Below are 20,983 nucleotides of genomic sequence, written 5' to 3' on the forward strand. Positions count from 1 at the left end.
TCATTTTTATCATGTCTATTTCCATTTCCCGGCATAATGTGTTCTTTGGTCTTCCTCTTTTCCTTTGACCTCCAGGATTCCATGTGAGGGCTTGTCTTGTGACGCAATTAAGTGCTTTCCTCAATGTGTGTCCTATTCACTTTCAGCGCTTCTTCCTAATTTCTTCCTCCGCTAGGATCTGGTTTGTTCTCTCCCACAGTACGTTGTTGCTAATAGTGTCTGGCCAATGGATCTGAAGTATTTTGCGTAGACAATTGTTAATAAACACCTGTGTTTTCTGGATGATGGCTTTCGTAGTTCTCCAGGTTTCTGCCCCATACAGTAGAACTGTCTTGACATTTGTATTGAAAATCCTGACCTTGGTGTTGGTTGACAGTTGCTTTGAGTTCCAGATGTTCTTCAGTTGTAAATATGCTGCTCTTGCTTTGCCGATCCGCGCCTTCACATCTGCATCAGATCCACCGTGTTCATCAATGATACTGGCCAAATATGTAAAGGTTTTTACATCTTCCAAATCTTCTCCGTCAATTGTGACTGGATTGGTGCGTGTTGTGTTGCATCGGAGAATCTTGCTTTTCCCTTTGTGTATATTGAGACCTACTGCTGCTGAGGCTGCTGCTACACTGGTCGTTTTCTCCTGCATTTGTTGTTGCGATTGCGATAGGAGGGCCAGATCATCTGCGAAGTCTAGATCGTCTAAATGCATTCTAGATGTCCACTGTATCCCGCGTTTCCCTTCACATGTTGACGTCTTCATGATGCAGTCTATCACCAGGAGAAAGAGAAAGGGTAGGAGTAAGCAACCTTGCCTGACACCGGTCTTTACCTCAGGCAAGGTTGCTTACTGACTTTAATAGGTTGAACTAAAATAAAAAAAAGCACAAAATATCTAGCTTGATGTAAAATAACAAAGAATGGGAGATGGAAGGAAAGAGGAATATAGAAATAATGATAGCCTACCAGTGAAGAGTAACACGGGAGAAGAAGTGATAGGAGAATACACATCTGGATATATATAAGAGTGAAATTAATGGCTAGATGTGAAAATAACAATATGTTTGACCCGAGAAAAAAGTAATAAAAGTAAAATAAGTTGAAAGTGGAATACATTAGAAACGAGAATGTTGATAACTATTCACTCCATCCCAATAGATTATCAAACATAATTTGATCTCATTTCTTACATGAACCATTAGTCATAAGGATTCATGCTAATACCTCTTGTTTTTCTGAACATGAAAGGCCTGTAACATCACTATTTATTTATTAATTACGATGAATGGCGTGAGAAAATTTGCTGATCGTCATATTCTTCTCATTTCATCAATGATTGTGGAATTTCACTACGCTTATTTACATGATATCAGCCATTTTATGACATGAATTTTATTGAATTACTTTTTAATAACGTTTCTCAGGCCATAATTCACTTCAAATGTTGAAATATTTGTTTTATATTAGATCAAATTATTTTAATAATTCTAACATCCAGTACTGTTGTAATGGACGCTACTCACAAGGAAATTTGTATTAAGTGTGCAGCGGAACGTGACATCGAAGTTGCAAAGGAGTGATGAGTTTCAGTGCATCGAAGGCACGGTGATGGCAGAACACTTGGAGACCAGATGAGAAAACACTTCTATCACAAAGCACACCAAAATATGCAGATGGATGACTGAAGGCTATGTATGTGTATTATGTAAATACTTTGTAACTTACTGCAATAAATATAACTTCTTTATGCCTATTGTCTTATCTACACCATTATTACTATAAATATGTCAGTATAGCTCGTCTCCCCTTATTAGGAATAGATGACTATGTTATTGAACCATATTGATAGTAATCAAAAGTTATTTGTCAACTTAACTAAAATCATACCCATTCGGTTGGACAAAAAGGTAAGACATAGCATATGTACATGCCTACCGAAGTTATGACATATTATCTGCACGAAGAAAAGGATTTACAGTGAGGGAAAGCACAACAGTCAAAATAATATTATTAAAAGAAGAGTAAACCAAATATGAAGAACAAAATCTAAACAGATCGCATAAAACTGGAGGTTGAAAAGACTGAAAAAAATATTGTGCTGAACATTCGGAAAAGAGAAAACGAACAATTCTGCATGAATAAATTAGATTTTGAGCTATGGTATGTCAGGTCTGAAACCACAGTTTACGTTTATCCTATAGACATAAGATTTACAAACTCTGGAGTTAAGTGTCTACTAACCATATATGACCTATTCCAGCAAAAGTTACGTACATCCATTTGATCCCACGAATTATCTGTTCTCTTTGATATTGGATAATTGAAGACAAAAATGCTCCTACTGATTGCTTTTAACCGTCTAAAATCTAATACTATGCGCTATGGTGTGAACTTACTTAGTCTAGAGACTAGTTTGTAAACATGATTGAAGGGATTTGACAATAGGATATAAGTTACCAATCAGTGACATATTAGTTTAATCTGTTTTTTTTAAATGGTTGGTCATTCATAACAGATTACCAAATATTTTCGTCTGACTAAACTCGGAAAAAAACACTAGATTTGAACGTACCAATTTTAATTTGGAACCAGCCAGCTGCAAAGCTTTAACTGCTTCATTATGTGTAGCGCCAATAAGACTAATACCATTGACTGATAATATTCTGTCACCAAATCTGAAAAAGTAGAACACGATATAACTCACTTCGTTTCCCAACCACATCTAAAGGATTTATATAAAAATATCTAACCAGCATAGATAAGAGTTTACCGAAATTCTGGTAAGAAGTTATTATAGATTGGGTTTAATCCATCCACCAACGGCATTGGATGATTATCAAGCTATATAATGATTCGATTGACACTAGAAATCTGGACCATTTGATACCAACCTGGCGGTCTGAATATTTCATGTTTGCAACAAGACCTAAAAGCATTTGGTTCAATCCCCAGGTACGAAGCACTTTAGGTTACACGTTGAGACAAAGGAGAATTCAAGAGTTTTTTGCTTTCATACAGTTTCCATCAGAGTTGACTCTGTCATTAAAACTGCCATTAAATTAAACAATATATGCAAAAACTTCTTAACTTTCTAAAAAGTCACATACAAAAAATCCAATATTATGCTCTCAAAAATGTTACACCTCTCATAATACAATTATTCCATTCATAGTGATTTGTTTAATTTAACAAGACAGTTAGTTGTAAACATAAAACTAGAGAGAGAGAAAAATGAAACACCTTAAAATTAGGGATTGTTTGAATAATTTGCATAAACAAACTAAAATATCATTTCTCCCTTTTTATCCTGATAAAATATAATTACATTATTGGAACATTGAAGAGGTAACAGAGACTGTAGCAACAACTAAAGATGGAAAACAAAGACATGGAGAAAAAATTGATCAGATTAAAATCTCCAGTAAACGAAATCAATGGATGAATGAACGGATAAATAATAAGAGAGTGATATCACATGTCGTGTTTTAGTTTCTTCCTGTTGTTGGTTCTTACCCTCCTCGCTCATCATTTTGTTGATATGTATATGGACACTGGTAATATTGAATAAGAAAATAACATATACATATGCTTTCTAGTCGTATGTGATAGAGTGACATTAATATCGTAGTATTCCCGAATTTCGATAATTGGTTACCATTAGTGGTGAGCGAACAAATATCATATTGTTTTTGAACTCAAAACAATTGAAAAAATGCTAGTAATGTTTCTACACTTAAATATTATTCATTGTACACTATCAACATAGTCGAATGAATTGACTCAAAAGAAGCACGAATTAAAAGCTTGAGCATTGTAGAGTCATTAGTGATTCAACAGTTTAAGCTTGAACTATCAGTACAATCTCTCATACTTCCACGGTACTAGAACCTATCCTGATTTGATTTCTTTAGTAGTTAACCCTCTGTCCTTACCTTCTTCTGATCTTTAAAAATTATTCAGCTGTTATTATCACATTCACGTTTTTTTATGTATTCTTCACATCTGTCCAGTAGACAATCATTCCTTACATTTCTGCTCCGTAAGTTATTTCCATCTCATTAGTTTTCCCACAACCTGTAGACCAATACGCAGCCATGTCGTGATACTTGAAATATCCGAACACTTGGTGATTTACTCTCTATTTTTTAATGGGCTTAAATATTTTCGAACTATAACCTTGATTAAACAGCTTCAGCAAACGACATTTCCGAAAACAAAATTCTCTCTGCATAATTGTCTCTAATCTTTTCCTTAATGATCAACGAATTTCTTTAGTGACTTTTGAATCAGCAATGCAATTATTGGTAACACATATACGATGTGATAGAATGAAAGAAAAGGTTTCAACATTAAAAAAAGCCTATCAGTAAGTATTTAAGTCATCTTCACAATGAACTGACACTGGAAACCAAGAAGATGTGAACAGCGATTTCATAGCTATTTGTTAGAAGTTAGCATGAAGAAACTAACACAAGAATGAAATCATGTTCTTCAACTTTTAAGTTGAACACAACGACAATAGGCAGATGCATTGAAATCCAATGGCTAGCATTTCCATCACTATTCTGTTTAAGATATCTTATAATCCTCATTGTACATTACTGGTAAATTTCTATCTCACTCTCAATTTGACAGACAATAAAATTCACAATTTACCACAAGAATTTCTAAAAATAGATAAGAAAGGTAGTTACCGAAAGGATTCCCGACCGTTGCTGTTACCTTGAATTGATGGTTGCGCTTGTCTATCGCAAGAAACCAATCGGCCTATACTTACTGGAACAATCGTTTCTCAAGGTCCTACCATGCCAGAGAGGTCGGTTGAAGAGCGAGAAGACTAAAAGCAGCAAATCCAAGGTCCGAGGGCGGAGTCGTACTGCTGGCTGTACAGAGGTGTGATGGCAGTAAGGTTTTTCCTTCAGACAATCAATGTAACAGAAATGCTGCCTTCCCACAAAGGAAGGTTGGGGTTGTAGTCGTAGCACTAAGTACGAGGGCAGAACAAGCACTTTTAGAATGAATCCCTGTTAACAGTTGCCTATATGCTGTTAGGCTAAACGGCTCCGTAAGAACTCGGAAGGATAAGGACACACATCGTTGCCTCCTCATCGTCTCTGCCCACGCTCCCACTGACTGCAGCCTAAATGAAGTGAAAGATGACCTTCACAGGGAGCTTTTTGAACGTCTTCAAAAAGCTAAACACTCAGACGTAGCACTCGTAGCAGGTGACTTTCATGCCCAGGTAGGTAGTTTGAGACAAACAGAAAAACACTTAGGGGGGTATTTTAGTACTTCGTCTCAGCGAACAGGTAACGGTGACCGTCCACTGCAACTGCCCTCAGACAGTCGTTTATTTTTAGCAAACACAAAATTTAGGCATAAGGGGAGACATCATCTAGCATAGCGATCCACTGCACCAAATCAACGATGGACTCAAATAGACCATATTGCCATAAGTCATCGTCGGAGAGGCTCGACAGACGATTGTCGCTCGATCTGGAGTACATGGTTAAAATCCAATCATACTCCAATACGAGTACGCATTTGCTTGCGCTTCACTTGACGCAGAAGAACCACATTAAGAGGACCTATCAGAGATGAACTCAGTGATAAGAAAGACAAAATTAGATTCCATAAACTACTGAGGTCACACATAGGTAGTTCTGAAAACGAGGCTGACACAGATGTTGCTTAGAAAGATATATGAAAAGATGTGGAAACAGCAGTGACATCTATTAGTGATTTGAATCAAAGAGTTACGAAAAACCAATGGATTACTATTAAGTCTATCGCAGTGACAGATTCGCGTAAACACGTTCCATCTGGCTCCGAACACGATGACGAGCAAAAACAGGTCAGATATAGATTAAACAAAAGTCTACGGAACGACTGTGAGCAGTGGTGGGCAACCATAGCAAAAGAGGTGGAAAAGTCAGCGACTGTAGGTAACACCAGACAGCTTTTCAAACTAATAAAATAAACTGGAATTAAGAAATCAAGTGTGAGTGAAACACGAAACTTATCCGCTCTCAGCCCAGAAGTTTCGAATGATGGGCGGAACACTTTAAGGAGCGGTTCAGATGACGTCTGCAATCACCCACTCAGTAGACCACGAGATTCTGTGGCAGTGTCTGTCATTGAATGGCGTACCTCAGAAGTACATAAACCTTGTGAAGGCTCTTTACTCGAACACTACCAGTCGAGTCAGAGCTTATGGCGAACTATCATCTGCTTTTGCAACCTCAAGTGGTGTCTTTCAAGGCTGTCCACTTTCTCCATTTTTGTTTAACTTCATCATAGACCTACTGATGGAAATAACGCTCTCATCGACTGAATTTTCGGGCGTTGATCTCCTTCCAGGAGGTCCACTTATCGACTTAGAATACGCAGATGACATAGTCCTGTTTGGTGAAGACGCTGATAAAATGCAGAGTCTTTTGGTAGCACTGAGCAACAATGCCAGAATGTTTGGAATGCGCTTCTCTCCATCTAAAGGCAAGTTGTTTCTTCAAAACTCACCTGCGTCAACACCTGAACTAAGGATAGGGAGTGAAGTAGTCGAACGCGTTGAAAACTTCACCTATCTTGGGAGTCTGATCAGCCCTAATGGGTTGGTGTCTGATGAAATCTCAGCACGGATTCGAAAAGCTCGTTTGGCTTTTGCCAACTTACGTCACCTATGGAAAAGGCGAGATATCCGTCTATCAATTAAAAGACGAATATACTGCGCGGCAATTTGTTCTTTTCTAATTTATAGCTGCGAAACATGGCCATTAAGAGTAGAAGATATTCGTAAGTTACTAGTACTTGATCACAAATGCCTTAGAAATATTGCTGGCGTCTGCTGGGATCATCGGGTAAGTAATAGTGAAGTTAGACGCAGGGTATTAGGGAATGATGGTAAATCAGTTGATGAGGTTATGCATCTTCATCGACTGAGATGATTTGGTCACGCGTTGCGTATGCCTGAACAAAAATTACTACGACGTGCCCCCCGAATCCTCTGGTACGGCCGAGAGTGGGGAGAGTCCGCTCTCCCTCTCGAAATACTCTCACACGGCCACGCGTATACAGCCTCTGCCAGGGAAGTCCTACTCATTGCCTTCCCATAGCGGGGGTGTTGTTTACGAAAATGAGAGGACGAAAAGCGAATGTCCGTCGCTTTAACCGGATTCCAAACCAATGGTGCACATGGGCTCCAGTATCCTGCGGGAACAAATGGCGTGCGTTTATCCGGGGACCCTGTGGCATCTTCGTCTGGTCTTGCTGGCGTTGGTGTCGCACTAAGCACTCGAGCTGAGGCAGCACTAGTCGATTGGATCCCCATTAACAGTCGGTTATGCGCTGCTAGGTTAGAAAGTTCCATCAAAGTGAGAAGAAATCGGCGTGAGAAACGATGTCTTTTCGTCATCTCCGCCTATGCCCCGACAGATTGCAGCCCGGATGCAATCAAGGATGAGTTTTACTACCAGTTATCTGTTCTTCTCCAGAAAGTGCGTTCGACAGATATTGTAGTACTAGCCGGAGACTTGAATGCTCATGTCGGGCGTCTAGGCACAGAAGAGAGTCGTTTAGGTGGCCGATGGGGACTCGTCGGTCGCAGGTCTGATAACGGGGACCGTCTACTGCAACTGTGCACAGACCACAACCTGTTTCTGGCTAGCACTAACTTTCGGCACAGTCATCGCCGATGTGCCACCTGGCGTCCTCCCTCTGCATCTCAAGCCTGGACTCAGATTGATCACATCACGATCAGCTACCGCTGGCGTGGTTGTGTAAAAGACTGCCGCTCCTTTTGGAGTACCTATCTGGACTCTGACCATGCCTTGGTCTGCGCCAATCTTGCCTTACTTTTCAGTGGACAACGAAGTGACCGCCATCAACGGATTGATATTATCAAGCTGGTTGCAACTTCTGTTGCACGTAAGTATCGAACCGAGCTAGCCTCTAGGCTAGCTACCACTCCACCGAAAAGTATAGATGAGCATTGGTTGCAATTGCATGACGCCATGAAAATGGCGGGAACAGTCAGTTGTGGGTTTGCGAAACGTCCCGCTTTTAAGCACTGGGTTTCTTCTGGTTCCTTACAACTCATTGAAGCCCGTCGGTCTACTCCGGCTGACCGTGAGTTTGACCATAAACGAAGGATGTTACGTAAGGAAATTGGGCAAAGCTTGCGTAAGGACCGAGAAGCCTGGTGGTCGAAGCGTGCCAATGAGCTGGAAGCAGCAGCTGCATCTGGTAACTACCGGAAGCTCTTCCAACTCATCCGAGCCACTGGCAGCAAGAAGTCTGGTGTGAGTGAAACAATCTGCGAGGATGATGGGATGCCAATCACTAACATCCATCGACGTCTTGGACGGTGGGCAGAATTCTTCGAAGGGCAGTTCAACTGGCCTGCTGCTCCGGCAACATCGGTCAGACTGTCCTGCCCTCCATGGCCGGTGACGACTGATCCACCAAACGAGGAGGAAGTCCGCAAGGAACTCCAACTCTTGAAGCGTTACAAATCACCTGGCCCAGATGACTTACCTCCGGCTCTTTTTAAAGATGGTGGTGACTTTTTGACTAAGGAATTGACGACGTTGTTTACAAAGGTTTGGGAACTAGAGAGTGTACCAACGTCATGGAATGAGTCGATAGTTGTCCCTATCTTTAAAAAGGGTTCACGTCGTTCCTGTAACAACTATCGGGGATAAGTCTACTTCCGATTGCGTCCAAGCTATTGGCTTCCGTCATACTTCGTAGGTTGTTCAAAACCCGAGAAAGATTGACTCGCGAGGAGCAGGCTGTGTTTCGTTCTGGTCGAGGATGTATTGATCATATCTTCACCCTTCGCCAAATGTTAGAACACCGCCATACTTTTCAAAGGCCAACAATCGTAGTGTTTCTTGACATCAGGGCTGCCTTCGATTCGTTGGACAGGGCTGTTCTCTGGGATTGTCTATTGAAGAAGGGTGTGCCTGAGAAGTTTATTAACATCCTAAAAGCCCTATATACAAACACCTCAGGCAGAGTGAGGGCATACAACCACCTCTCTCCATTGTTCCATTCGAGCAGTGGGGTTAGGCAGGGTTGTCCAATCTCACCATTCCTCTTCAACTTTGCCATCGATGACATTCTAGAAACAGCTCTGATGAATGTAAGTAATGGTGGTGTGGATCTGTTGCCTGGAGAAAGACTTCTCGACCTTGAGTATGTGGACGATATTGTCTTACTGTGCGATAATGCCCAAGGCATGCAATCCGCACTTAATCAGTTGACAATCAGTGTCCGTAGGTATGGTATGTGCTTTGCACCTCCGAAGTGCAAAGTACTTCTACAAGACTGGCAGGATTCCAATCCTATACTCACCCTGGATGGTGAGCAGATAGACGTAGTCGAGAAGTTCGTGTATCTGGGTAGCTGCATAAGTGCTGGTGGTGGTGTGAGTGATGAGATCAATGCACGAATAGTGAAAGCCAGAGCGGCTTATGCCAATCTGGGCCACCTTTGGCGCCTTCGTGATGTTAGTCTGGCTGTAAAAGGTCGGATCTACAACGCGTCGGTGAGAGCAGTTTTGCTCTATGCTTGTGAAACCTGGTCTCTCCGAGTTGAGGACGTCAGACGACTCTCTGTGTTCGATCATCGCTGTCTCCGAAGGATTGCTGACATTCAGTGGCAACACCATGTCAGTAATGCAGAGGTTCGGCATCGCGTGTTCAGGCACAGAGATGATAATTCAATTGGTGTCACCATCTTGAAACACCGACTTCGGTGGCTTGGACATGTTCTCCGAATATCGTCCCAGAGAATTCCACGTCGTGCATTATTTGCCGACTCTGGGACTGGTTAGAAGAAGCGGAGAGGTGGTCAGTGCATGACATGGTGTCGTGGTATGAAAGAAATCTGCAAAGGACAGGCTTCTGTCGGTCCTTCACGACTCCCTGGTTGGGGTCCGAGAGATGGTGCTACACAGTGGCTAGAGACGTTATCAGATATGGCTCAGAATAGAAGCCAGTGGCGATCCTGCTGTAACCTTCTTTTACTTTCTTCATAAAAAGTGGTTGTGTCTCCCTTACCTGAAAGATTTCTTCTGATTGTACCTCGTTACTACCACACTACCTTACACCAATCTCTTCGTTATTGTTCTCTTTTTCTTTTGCGCTCCTTAGTTTTTTTTTCTATTTCTCTTCGCATTCTCATTGTTTTGTGTGGCGGATATATATTGGCGTTCTCTTGTACCAATATTTATGTGTTCAAATAAATGAATAAATAACGACGTGCAATGCTAATCGGTGTTGGAGATGGTTGGAAGAAAATTAAGGGCGGCCAAACCAAAATGTGGCATCAGTGCTTGAAGTCAATAACTTCTAGTCTGAGCCATGTTGATAGATGCACACTACTTGGTTGAGGTCTGCGCTACTATCGTAACCAATGGTTGGAAACTCTGGGTGACATGGCTCAGAATCGATCACAATAATGTAGGTCTATACACTCTCTGTCTTCCCTTAAACTGTGAGAATAAAATTACTTTACACCTTTCTTTCTACGAATTAATTCTTTCTCCCTGTATGATATCGTTATATGCAATCTTTCTTTTATATATTACTACCGTTGAAGTAACTACTTCTATGAATTTGGTGTTCATCTTGTTGTGCTAATGAGGTATGGCAACTTGGACCGATGCATGTATGTGCTTGGTTCTATGTTGTAGTTGGCTGACTGGACCCAAGACGGAAACTTTGACGTTGGTCATGTTTTGTTCTACTTTTAGACTGCTTTATACAATCTATCCCATATTTCATAGATAACTGACTCCACATTTTAAATTCTTTTCAAAATGCAAGAAATTATTCATCTACTGAATCAAAATTCAATGGTTTATATCTTCCCAACTTTAGTTTTATTCACTTCAAAAGTTGGTTATTTGATATTTGTGGTCAATGTACATTCTTCTATAAAACAAGACTTCTAATGGAGCAAGAACGGATTAACATCAATGGTTATTATTATTATTTTATTTATAATAAAATATACATTTTAATCAATAATCATCTCTGTTACAACAATAAAACTGTTAAACAAACTGCGCAAATCTAGTTTTTCCTTTGTTGAAAATATTTATTTCTGCGTTTTAAAAGATGGATGTTTCGGTGATCTCATGACGCGTTGTTTACTTTAGTGTATATATATTTGCCCATATGTTTATCAGAAAATAACACGTCACTTTATTTGTATTTAATGAACTTCTGTTGTTATTGATGTTTTCTTTACAACTAAAAGAATTAATAACTATTCTTCTTCATTTCATATTTACTTCCTGTATCATTTAAGCTAAGTGAAGTATCAGTTAGTCTATTTTTGTTCTTGTTTATTGTAATGCAACCAAATATTATAGTAACAGAAAGGTAATAATTATTAAAGGAATCATCTGCCATTACTTTTAGTATGAAACTTTATTTAAGTGTATATTATCTAAATAATCGTTTTGATTGATTTACAAATGGGTTGAACAATAAATAAAGATGAAATTAGTAAATAGTAATTCCTTTGGTCAGTCAGTCAACTACAACATAGAACCAAGCACATACATGCATCGGTCCAAGTTGCCATACCTCATTAGCACAACAAGATGAACACCAAATTCATAGAAGTAGTTACTTCAACGGTAGTAATATATAAAAGAAAGATTGCATATAACGATATCATACAGGGAGAAAGAATTAATTCGTAGAAAGAAAGGTGTAAAGTAATTTTATTCTCACAGTTTAAGGGAAGACAGAGAGTGTATAGACCTACATTATTGTGATCGATTCTGAGCCATGTCACCCAGAGTTTCCAACCATTGGTTACGATAGTAGCGCAGACCTCAACCAAGTAGTGTGCATCTATCAACATGGCTCAGACTAGAAGTTATTGACTTCAAGCACTGATGCCACATTTTGGTTGTTCTGGGTTAAATCAAGTTAAGGCTAGCATTAGTTTTCTGAATGAAATCTCTTTCAAGAATTGTTTACAGTATCATCACCACAAATAACCATGTTTTACAATCTTCACACATAATCAATAATTTTCAGTGTTCTCATGAGAGAAAAATCCTAAATGTTTGTAATGTTATAATTATGGTAGTAATAATGAAAGAAGGACATACATTTGACCAATTAGAAAACAAAACTCTGAATAAGCGAAGATGGATGGTGGCTAATCATGAAATCTAGGCCGCGCGTTTCGTCCCATCTGGGACTCGTCATCTGGATGTACCTGCATCTCAGAGTTGATGTTCACTCCAGGACTCGAACCCAATACAAGCAAAAAATATCAAGTGAATTTAAAACTCTGAATAGTCTGGAAATGAAAGAGTATTTGTGAATTTGTCCTACTAATATAAAATCTATAATGTTATTAAGTGATAGGAATGTGAAATAAAAGTACTCATACATTTTATTTAAAAGGGGAAAATTTGATGAATTATGCTGAAATATTTATTGTATGACACTAATTTATGGAGAGAAAAAGGTCTATTAAAATATTGTATTAAAAAGGAACAAATATAGAAGTACACGTATAAAGAGAGAGGGAAAAAAGAAAAAAAGGTCTTAATTGTTCTATTTTAAACATCTCTCATACAAACAATAATACTTACGACAAAGGATTATTATGGAAACGAAAAAAGACTAGAATAAAATTCATATATGACATACTATTATTAGAACAACAGTAATAGATAAATGTATAGTTGTTTGAATTAACCGACCTCAAAAAATTAATTTGAAACCTACGGTGTATAATTATTTCGAATTGGAGCTCAATATTTGTTTGATAATGAGAAATAGTAAACGGTATTTTGTTTGAAAGCAATGATATAGGATAACTTCTTCCTAAACGTAATGATCACTCGAATAATTACAACAAAAAACATTAATGCTATACACTGAAAATCATTAAAAGATGAAAACAATCCCTTGATAATACAATAAGAATATTATTCAAATAATCAATGAAAAAAATAAATAAACAAATTTATTTTTATTAACCTTATTATTACTAATAATCTCTTTCATTTACTTTGATTGGGGCAGCTAACCTTCAGGTAAACATGATGAATAAAACCCGAATGTACTAAAGTATACACTTGACTACTGAGTTTAGATAATTATAAGTTTAAACTAAAATTAAATGATAAACTTCAAACTGTCATGGTTAATATTTGAGAATAAAACCTATTTGTCTATCCAAATGAGCTTCTAGCTAACTATAAATATAGAAAACTGGTAACATTGAACTATATAAATCTCTCAGAAAAGTATGTTTTGCTGCCCCCAATGTAAGGTAATAATTTTTTCTAAAATAAAGGTTAGGTAGTAAATTAATGTGACAAAACATTAGCTACATAAAAAAGCAACAATATATATATATATATACTTTGCAGTAAACAAAAGAATTTATTAATCAAAATTTGAAAAAAAAATCAAAATCTTTACGGATTAGAATGACTAACCCCTAAACTATAAATACAAAACTTTTCTAATCTTAGAATTTTGATGTCATTAAAAAACTATTTAATAACATTTAAATGAATTTAGTTAAATCTTATTTCATGGAAATTCGTACAAAATTTAGCTACATACAGTAGAATTACTTTTTGGAACGTTATTAAATGTACTTTCGCTAAGTTGAGTATCATATTTGAATCATAAAGTTGTGTGTTTGGATAAATTACATCTTACATTTTTATTTCAACGAACAATGGAAGAAGCAAGACAACCCGATATCGAGGATTGATTAAGTGAACGTCTTTTCCTATTATCCTTATGCCCTAAAATGTTTAAGAGTAATTGCCTTGTGTTCGTAAATACGATACTATTTACTTTGGTTCCTAAACTCAAAGCCCACCTAGTTCCTAGTTGAAAACTCACTTTGAATTTAAAAACAAATAAAGTTGGAGATTTCGAGTAAAGTATCAACTATAATCACTAAAACAGAATGAGATAAATTATCAGAGGATTCCTGATTCTAAATCATTTTATTTTTAAATAATCATTCAATGCTTTGTACCTATAAAAGATCATTTAGATCCCAAAAACCTATATAATAACGCAGCTATTAGAGATACGAGATTTGAATCTCTGGAGAAGTATCAGTTTCGTCATGATTACAGATATACTATAATGTAGAATTCAATACACCATGTGATTTAGATTCAGGTTTTCCCTTTAATAGCCTTGATCATTTAAAGTCTAATAACGTACACTGTGACTGTCGGTCACTTAGTCTGGTGGCTTCAACGAAATTTGATGTTATGTTGTAATTTAATACCTTTTAACTTTTTAGATCTTGCTGTCTGGCATAAAGAGTTGGCTAATGAAAAAATGTCTTATTATATCAGGTTCTATGTTGATCAGCTATACAGATAATTAGTTTCTCTATTAACTGGCTTAATCATAAAGACCATCAAAAATGGTATATAAATTTCTTTGGAAGAAACTTAGAAGTAGGATAAAAATTAATCTATCTGGATAAACCACAATAAACACAAATTTTCTAAAAGTTATCAACACAAATCAAAACATTTCCACATATGCCTATAAAAGATAATACTTTATACCTGAATTTTTTTAATCACAACAATTAGTTTGCATTTATGAACGAACAAATAATATTTATAAAGGTGTCATTGTATTATATTACTATTCTATTGTTGACTAAGAGAAATTTAACAGCACAATTTCACATTTACAATATTTCCATTACCTATCTAACTTGATATCGGGTATAATATATAAATAATACAATACTTATTATAACTATTCCAAAAAGTATACAAACTTTTCAATATATAAATATAACTGACAAATGGAAGTAAACATTAATCAGTTATGCTTTTTGTACACAGAAAAAAGTCTATAACAGTGCTCCTATGCGTAAGGTTTAACATAATACCGATTTTGCAGTTTACAATAGGAACAATAGTATGTGGAAATACTTGACAAGGTAGTGGTTAAAAGTCTGATTCATTTTGTTAATAAATGGTATAGGCGAAAATAAGTACTGAAAAGAATCAAAATACAAAATTTTTCACAAGACAGATTTTCAATAAATCCTACATATATCACTACAACCCCAAGTGATCTCAAATCATTCAAAATACATAATACAGGTAAATAACAGGTAAGGTTAGGTAAATGGGTGTGGTTAGTTTTTTAGAATATATTTATAGGAATTTTCCCATAAAAACATGTTATTGATCTCAGGTAATTTGTATTCTTTAAGATAATATTGAGCTACTGTAACCATCTTCAATAGTAATAATGATCCAAGCCTAGAAATCAATGGGTGAAGTAAATGGATTCCAATGGTGTCGAACCAACTTAATGTCAGAAAAACAAACTTTTGATAAGCATGCGTATATTTCACTGTTAAATCCATTCTAAAGCTTTAAAATTATCCATATTAGTTCAAATCTCTCAACCGAAATCATTCAATCAAAATATTCCTACCACTATCTATTAAAATGTATTCAACTGCTGAAAATATTCCTGCCAATTAAGCATAACATTAATAAACACTGTTAATTTGTTACTGACAATAAAAGGAAGATTATTATTAAGTTATAAAGTTATTATTCCTATAGCAAACAATGCATAATATTCTAGAAAGTAATAAATAACTAGTAATCAGCTAGTTTACTGGTTTAGTTTATATTCTAATGATAAGATAGAAATGCTTGATCCATCTAATGTCAAAGTATACACAGTATGTAATTTACAACTTCCAACAGTTTTGTTTACACAGATAAGTGACTAGACTAAGCAAATAAATGGAAAAAAAATTAGAACGAAATATATGATTGATCACCTGATTGTTCTTTTTTTGCAACCTAAATAGAAAGATTAAATTGTTCAAGTGATCAATACGAACTAATAAGAAAAGATGTTTTTTCAAGGTACAATTTTAAAATAAATGTGTATAAAAAGAAAATACTAATAACCGGAAGTGAATGGGTCAATGGTGATATTTAATGGTATAGTTTCAGCTAAACAATAAATGAACTAGTAAGACCTTTCAATAAAGTGAAAATTCCCATTTTAACATTTGATGAATAAAGGAAACTTTAGAATTTTATAGTAAATTTCTATTGTGAACCAAATATATAATAATCTAAGTATTATATCTGTTATAATACTAATATGAACCTGATAACAGTTAGAAATAATCAAATATGTTGAACCAAGTGATAATAAAACACTGTGATGCAATAAACAGTAATGAATAAGGTTTTCTAGACCACAGATGCCTTAGAAATATTGCTGGCGTCTGCTGGGATCATCGGGTAAGTAATAGTGAGGTTAGACGCAGGGTATTAGGGAATGATGGTAAATCAGTTGATGAGGTTATGAATCTTCATCGACTGAGATGGTTGGCCATGTGTTACGTATGCCTGAACACCGATTACCACGACGCTCAATACTAATCGCTGTTGGAGATGGTTGGAAGAAAATTAAGGGCGGCCAAACCAAAATGTGGCATCAGTGCTTGAAGTCAATAACTTCTAGTCTGAGCCATGTTGATAGATGCACACTACTTGGTTGAGGTCTGCGCTACTATCGTAACCAATGGTTGGAAACTCTGGGTGACATGGCTCAGAATCGATCACAATAATGTAGGTCTATACACTCTCTGTCTTCCCTTAAACTGTGAGAATAAAATTACTTTACACCTTTCTTTCTACGAATTAATTCTTTCTCCCTGTATGATATCGTTATATGCAATCTTTCTTTTATATATTACTACCGTTGAAGTAACTACTTCTATGAATTTGGTGTTCATCTTGTTGTGCTAATGAGGTATGGCAACTTGTACCGATGCATATATTTACCTGATCCTACGTTGTAGCTGACGGACTGACTGACTGAATAAGGTTTTCTAGTTATATGTTAAAGCTAAATAGATTATTCGTAAAATATTGTAAAAGTTACAGCTTCACATGTAATTAACTTAACATTCGTAATAGCTAATCTGAAATTCTTACAAAAACTGACGCTCACCGTAAAACTTGAACATGTGTTATTTGCCGGATATTTATTCATTTACTTGACTTCGAGGAATACTCTATGCTTGAAGGCTAGTGATGCCATCTGATTTTTCATGCCGGACTGAATTGGGATCTTAACCAATAATTTAGTATCAGAAAGCAGAACTTCTCAGCCACTGAGCCACCGCTTTAAAATCAGTGATGAAAGCATTGAGTTGTTCGAGTCGAAATCAAACTCCTTAAAGGCTGAGATTTCCATACAAGTCAGCTACCGAGTAGCAACCGACGTCCCAGTATCTAATCCTTAATATTTACTGAAACCTAAGTACCAGGACTTCCTGTCTATTTTCTTCAACAAGCAGACTTTAAAACTAGATCTATCATTTGATCTATTGATCAAATTACAACTTGGTCAACAGACTACAAACAAGTCTACGAACAACAGAATAAGACACCAGTTACTACTCAATATAGACTATTTCATAATTTTTGGCCACCCTAACTTTACAGATATTTCGACCTTAGAGGAAAAACACTGGTGTTTAGGTACTATTTTTAGTTTTGTGAAACCAGTGAAAACAACAGCAGGAAGCCTGGCAATAGATCGAAAGCAACTTTCAGTATTTGATTCTGTATACAGATAGAGGATGTTGTCTTACAAAAAATAAATTTTAATGAAAAGATAGCCCACCTAGTAGGCATAAATTCAACTTTAGAAAAGTAAAATAATAAACATTCAAAGCTTTTTAGAAAAATATCAATATTCACTAACATTATTTATCCCATAAACAGCAACTAATTTGTTTAACATTTCACGAAGAAACTTTATTGTTCGTGAGTAAAACCAATTTTCCCAATAAACTGACATCAGTTGGAGATCAGATTAGAATCAAGGGATTAATTGCTGTTATTATATCTTAGTATAAGACTTCCCAGTGGTAAACAATCTAAACTTCAGACAGCGTCTTATGCAGAGCCTTTAATTCTCGAGGCGAAGATGATACTGACTAGCCAGTGAATCCCAATCAACGATCCACAATACCGACTTCCATGAATCTCCGACATCACTTTGATATGAGAAGGAACAATATTGATTGTTTTGTTAAAATAAAGTTACGTAAATTCTTGTTTCTTCTGAAATTGCGATTACCAACATTTACAATACCGAAATCATATCAGCCAATCTTAAAATCGATAAAAATAATAGACAGTAAACACCTTAAACCAGAAACAATAAAGAAGCTTTCCAACAACTAACTCAGGGGTCATTGTTAGCAGGATAATGATAATTAGAAAATAATAAGGCTGATACTGTTTGTGGTATTTTCTTTAGTTTTCTATTAAATACTTCATCACTTATGGCGTTAACGCTATTGTTACTGATGTTAGGAAAAACAATGACGAACGATTTATCTATGGTGATTCTTGGGGTATTACCTTGATGGTTGAAGCACTCGCTTTCCAATCACAATGTTCCAACCACTTTTATTCTAGTAGTAAGTAGTATGAGTAGACACATGCACCACAACATAGGAAAGAATTCCTACCAGCACAAAACTATCAATCCGCAATAAAAATCAATACTAGGAATTCGACAGATCTTTTGAGTCGACGTGTTAAAATATCACCCGCTATGTCCCCTTTTAAGTCTAGTCTCAGATATAAGGTCTTTTTACTGACTGTGTCACAATTTATTCTTTTTTAGTACTTTGTACGAGGTATTTTTTAACGAGATTAGCGGGATAGCCATTGTTTCTGTCGAAAGGACGTTTCACGCCGCCAAGCTACACATAATTTTCTCAACTAAACCAGTACTCACACAATTAATCAAGGATAGGTTACCGAAGATGGGCTCTTCCATGTGTTTATACCGATTCAACTGTTCCTGTGGAGCTAGTTACATAGGCCGTACTCAGAGGGCTTTATCCTTGCGTGTTCGTGAACATGTACCAGCATGGTTGGGAAAAGGAGTCACCAAATCGATTAACAGCACCATTCTTCTCACTTGGTAGATAGTGAACATTCTATCAAAACAGAGGAAGCTTTCTCTGTTTTATATCAAGTCCCAAAATATCTACCTCAATGAGATAGACTACAACTGCTTTACATAGCCGAAGACATCTGGATCAACTCCAGAAGACCAAATTTATGTATCCAGAAAAAATATATCCAGCCTCTTTGTTTACCTTGGCCTACGACTGGATCACCAAATACCTAGACTGAATATTATAAACCTCTTACCCCTTTCCTTTATTTTTATTTATTTAATTTTTTTCCCTATTATCATTATTTTTGATTATCTCTATCTTAATCTTCACATTCATCATTCCCAATTCGTTTATCGTAATTACCTTGATAACACCCTCCTTATTACATATTATACTCACACAACAATCTTATTATTATCTCAAATGACAAGATTAAATTCTCCTACAATGCATTTTATTCACACAAAATTTTTTTTGCATTTTCAGCTTTGCTATAATACTATTATACTTATTGTGACTAAACACTTTACTCCAAATCATCCTGACCTTTATTGAATGACCTTTCTAATTTGCAAACTCCGCCTGGAGTCCCTCCGGGGGCTACTGCCGGTCCCAAGCCCGGATAAAGGAGGAGGGTTGGGCATGAGGTTAGCGTCCCCATCCCGTAGAAAACCAACTCGCTAAAAAAACGCTAACCAGAAAAAATTATTCAAACTATTTTAACTCTGCCCTGGGAGTCAGAAGGTCTTCATTTAGAAGAACTAAGACGCCTCATGGTGAAAGCTGAATTCCTTCGGGAGTTACGAGGCCGATGCCTCTTCTGACAACCAGAGCGACCATTTATTTAGGTACATGGAATGTTCGTACAATGTGGGACACCGGAAGAGCCTTCCAAATTGCTGCAGAAATGAGAAGATACAACCTAGAGGTACTTGGGATCAGTGAAACACATTGGACACAAGTTGGACAACAACGACTAACTACAGGAGAGTTCCTGTTATACTCCGGCCATGAAGAAGAAAATGCACCACATACACAAGGAGTTGCATTGATGCTGTCCAAACAAGCACAAAATGCGCTTATAGGATGGGAATCTCATGGACCAAGGATCATCAAAGCCTCCTTCAAAACAAAGAAAAGGGTATTTCAATGAACATCATCCAACGCTATGCGCCTACCAACGACTACAATGAAGACGCTAAAGATCAATTCTACAATAGGCTGCAGTCAGTCGTCGAGAAGTGCCCAACAAAGGACCTGACTATTCTGATGGGAGATTTCAACGCCAAGGTTGGAACGGACAACACTGGATATGAAGATATCATGGGACGACACGGACTGGGAGAAAGAAACGAAAATGGTGAGAGATTTGCAAATCTATGTGCCTTCAATAAGCTGGTCATTGGCGGCAACATATTCCCACATAAACGCATACACAAAACCACATGGACTTCACTGGATCGCTCTACATAAAACCAAATCGACCATATTTGCATCAACAAAACGTTCAGGAGGACTATAGAGGACGTGAGAACCAAGAGAGGAGCTGATATAGCATCAGATCATCACCTGCTGGTCACCAAGATGAAATTGAAACTCAAGAAGCACTGGACAACGGGGCGGACAATATCACAAAAGTTCAATACGGCCTTTCTTCAGGATATTGACAAACTCAACAAATTCAAGATAGTCCTCAGCAACAAGTTCCAGGCCTTTCATGATCTACTCAGTGGAGAAGGAACTACTGTGGAGAGCAACTGCAAGGGGATAAAAGAGGCAATCACTTCAACATGTCATGAGGTCCTGGGTCACAAGAAGCACCATCACAAGGAATGGATCACTGTTGATACACTGGATAAGATTCAAGAAAAGAGGAACAAGAAAGCAGCAATCAATACCAGTCGAACAAGAGCAGAAAAAGCCAAGGCACAAGCTGAATACACAGAAGTTAACAAACAAGTGAAGAGGAGCATCAGAACCGACAAAC

The 20,983-nt window shown here is 37.0% G+C and overlaps 1 protein-coding gene across 1 annotated transcript in view; it reads right to left on the bottom strand.

Moving 5' to 3' along the window:
* The window catches only part of MS3_00001857 (uncharacterized protein), a gene marked incomplete at its 3' end in the record, with an annotated part of 81,075 nt that overhangs the window by 45,554 nt on the left and 14,538 nt on the right, over positions 1 to 20,983 (bottom strand). The window contains exon 5 of the mRNA XM_012939553.3: positions 2,567 to 2,669. Coding sequence (XP_012795007.1) covers positions 2,567 to 2,669 — 103 coding nt within the window. The remainder of the gene's footprint in view (positions 1 to 2,566; positions 2,670 to 20,983) is intronic.

This window comes from Schistosoma haematobium, chromosome 1 (genome assembly GCF_000699445.3).
Source record: "Schistosoma haematobium chromosome 1, whole genome shotgun sequence".
Taxonomy (NCBI): domain Eukaryota; kingdom Metazoa; phylum Platyhelminthes; class Trematoda; order Strigeidida; family Schistosomatidae; genus Schistosoma; species Schistosoma haematobium.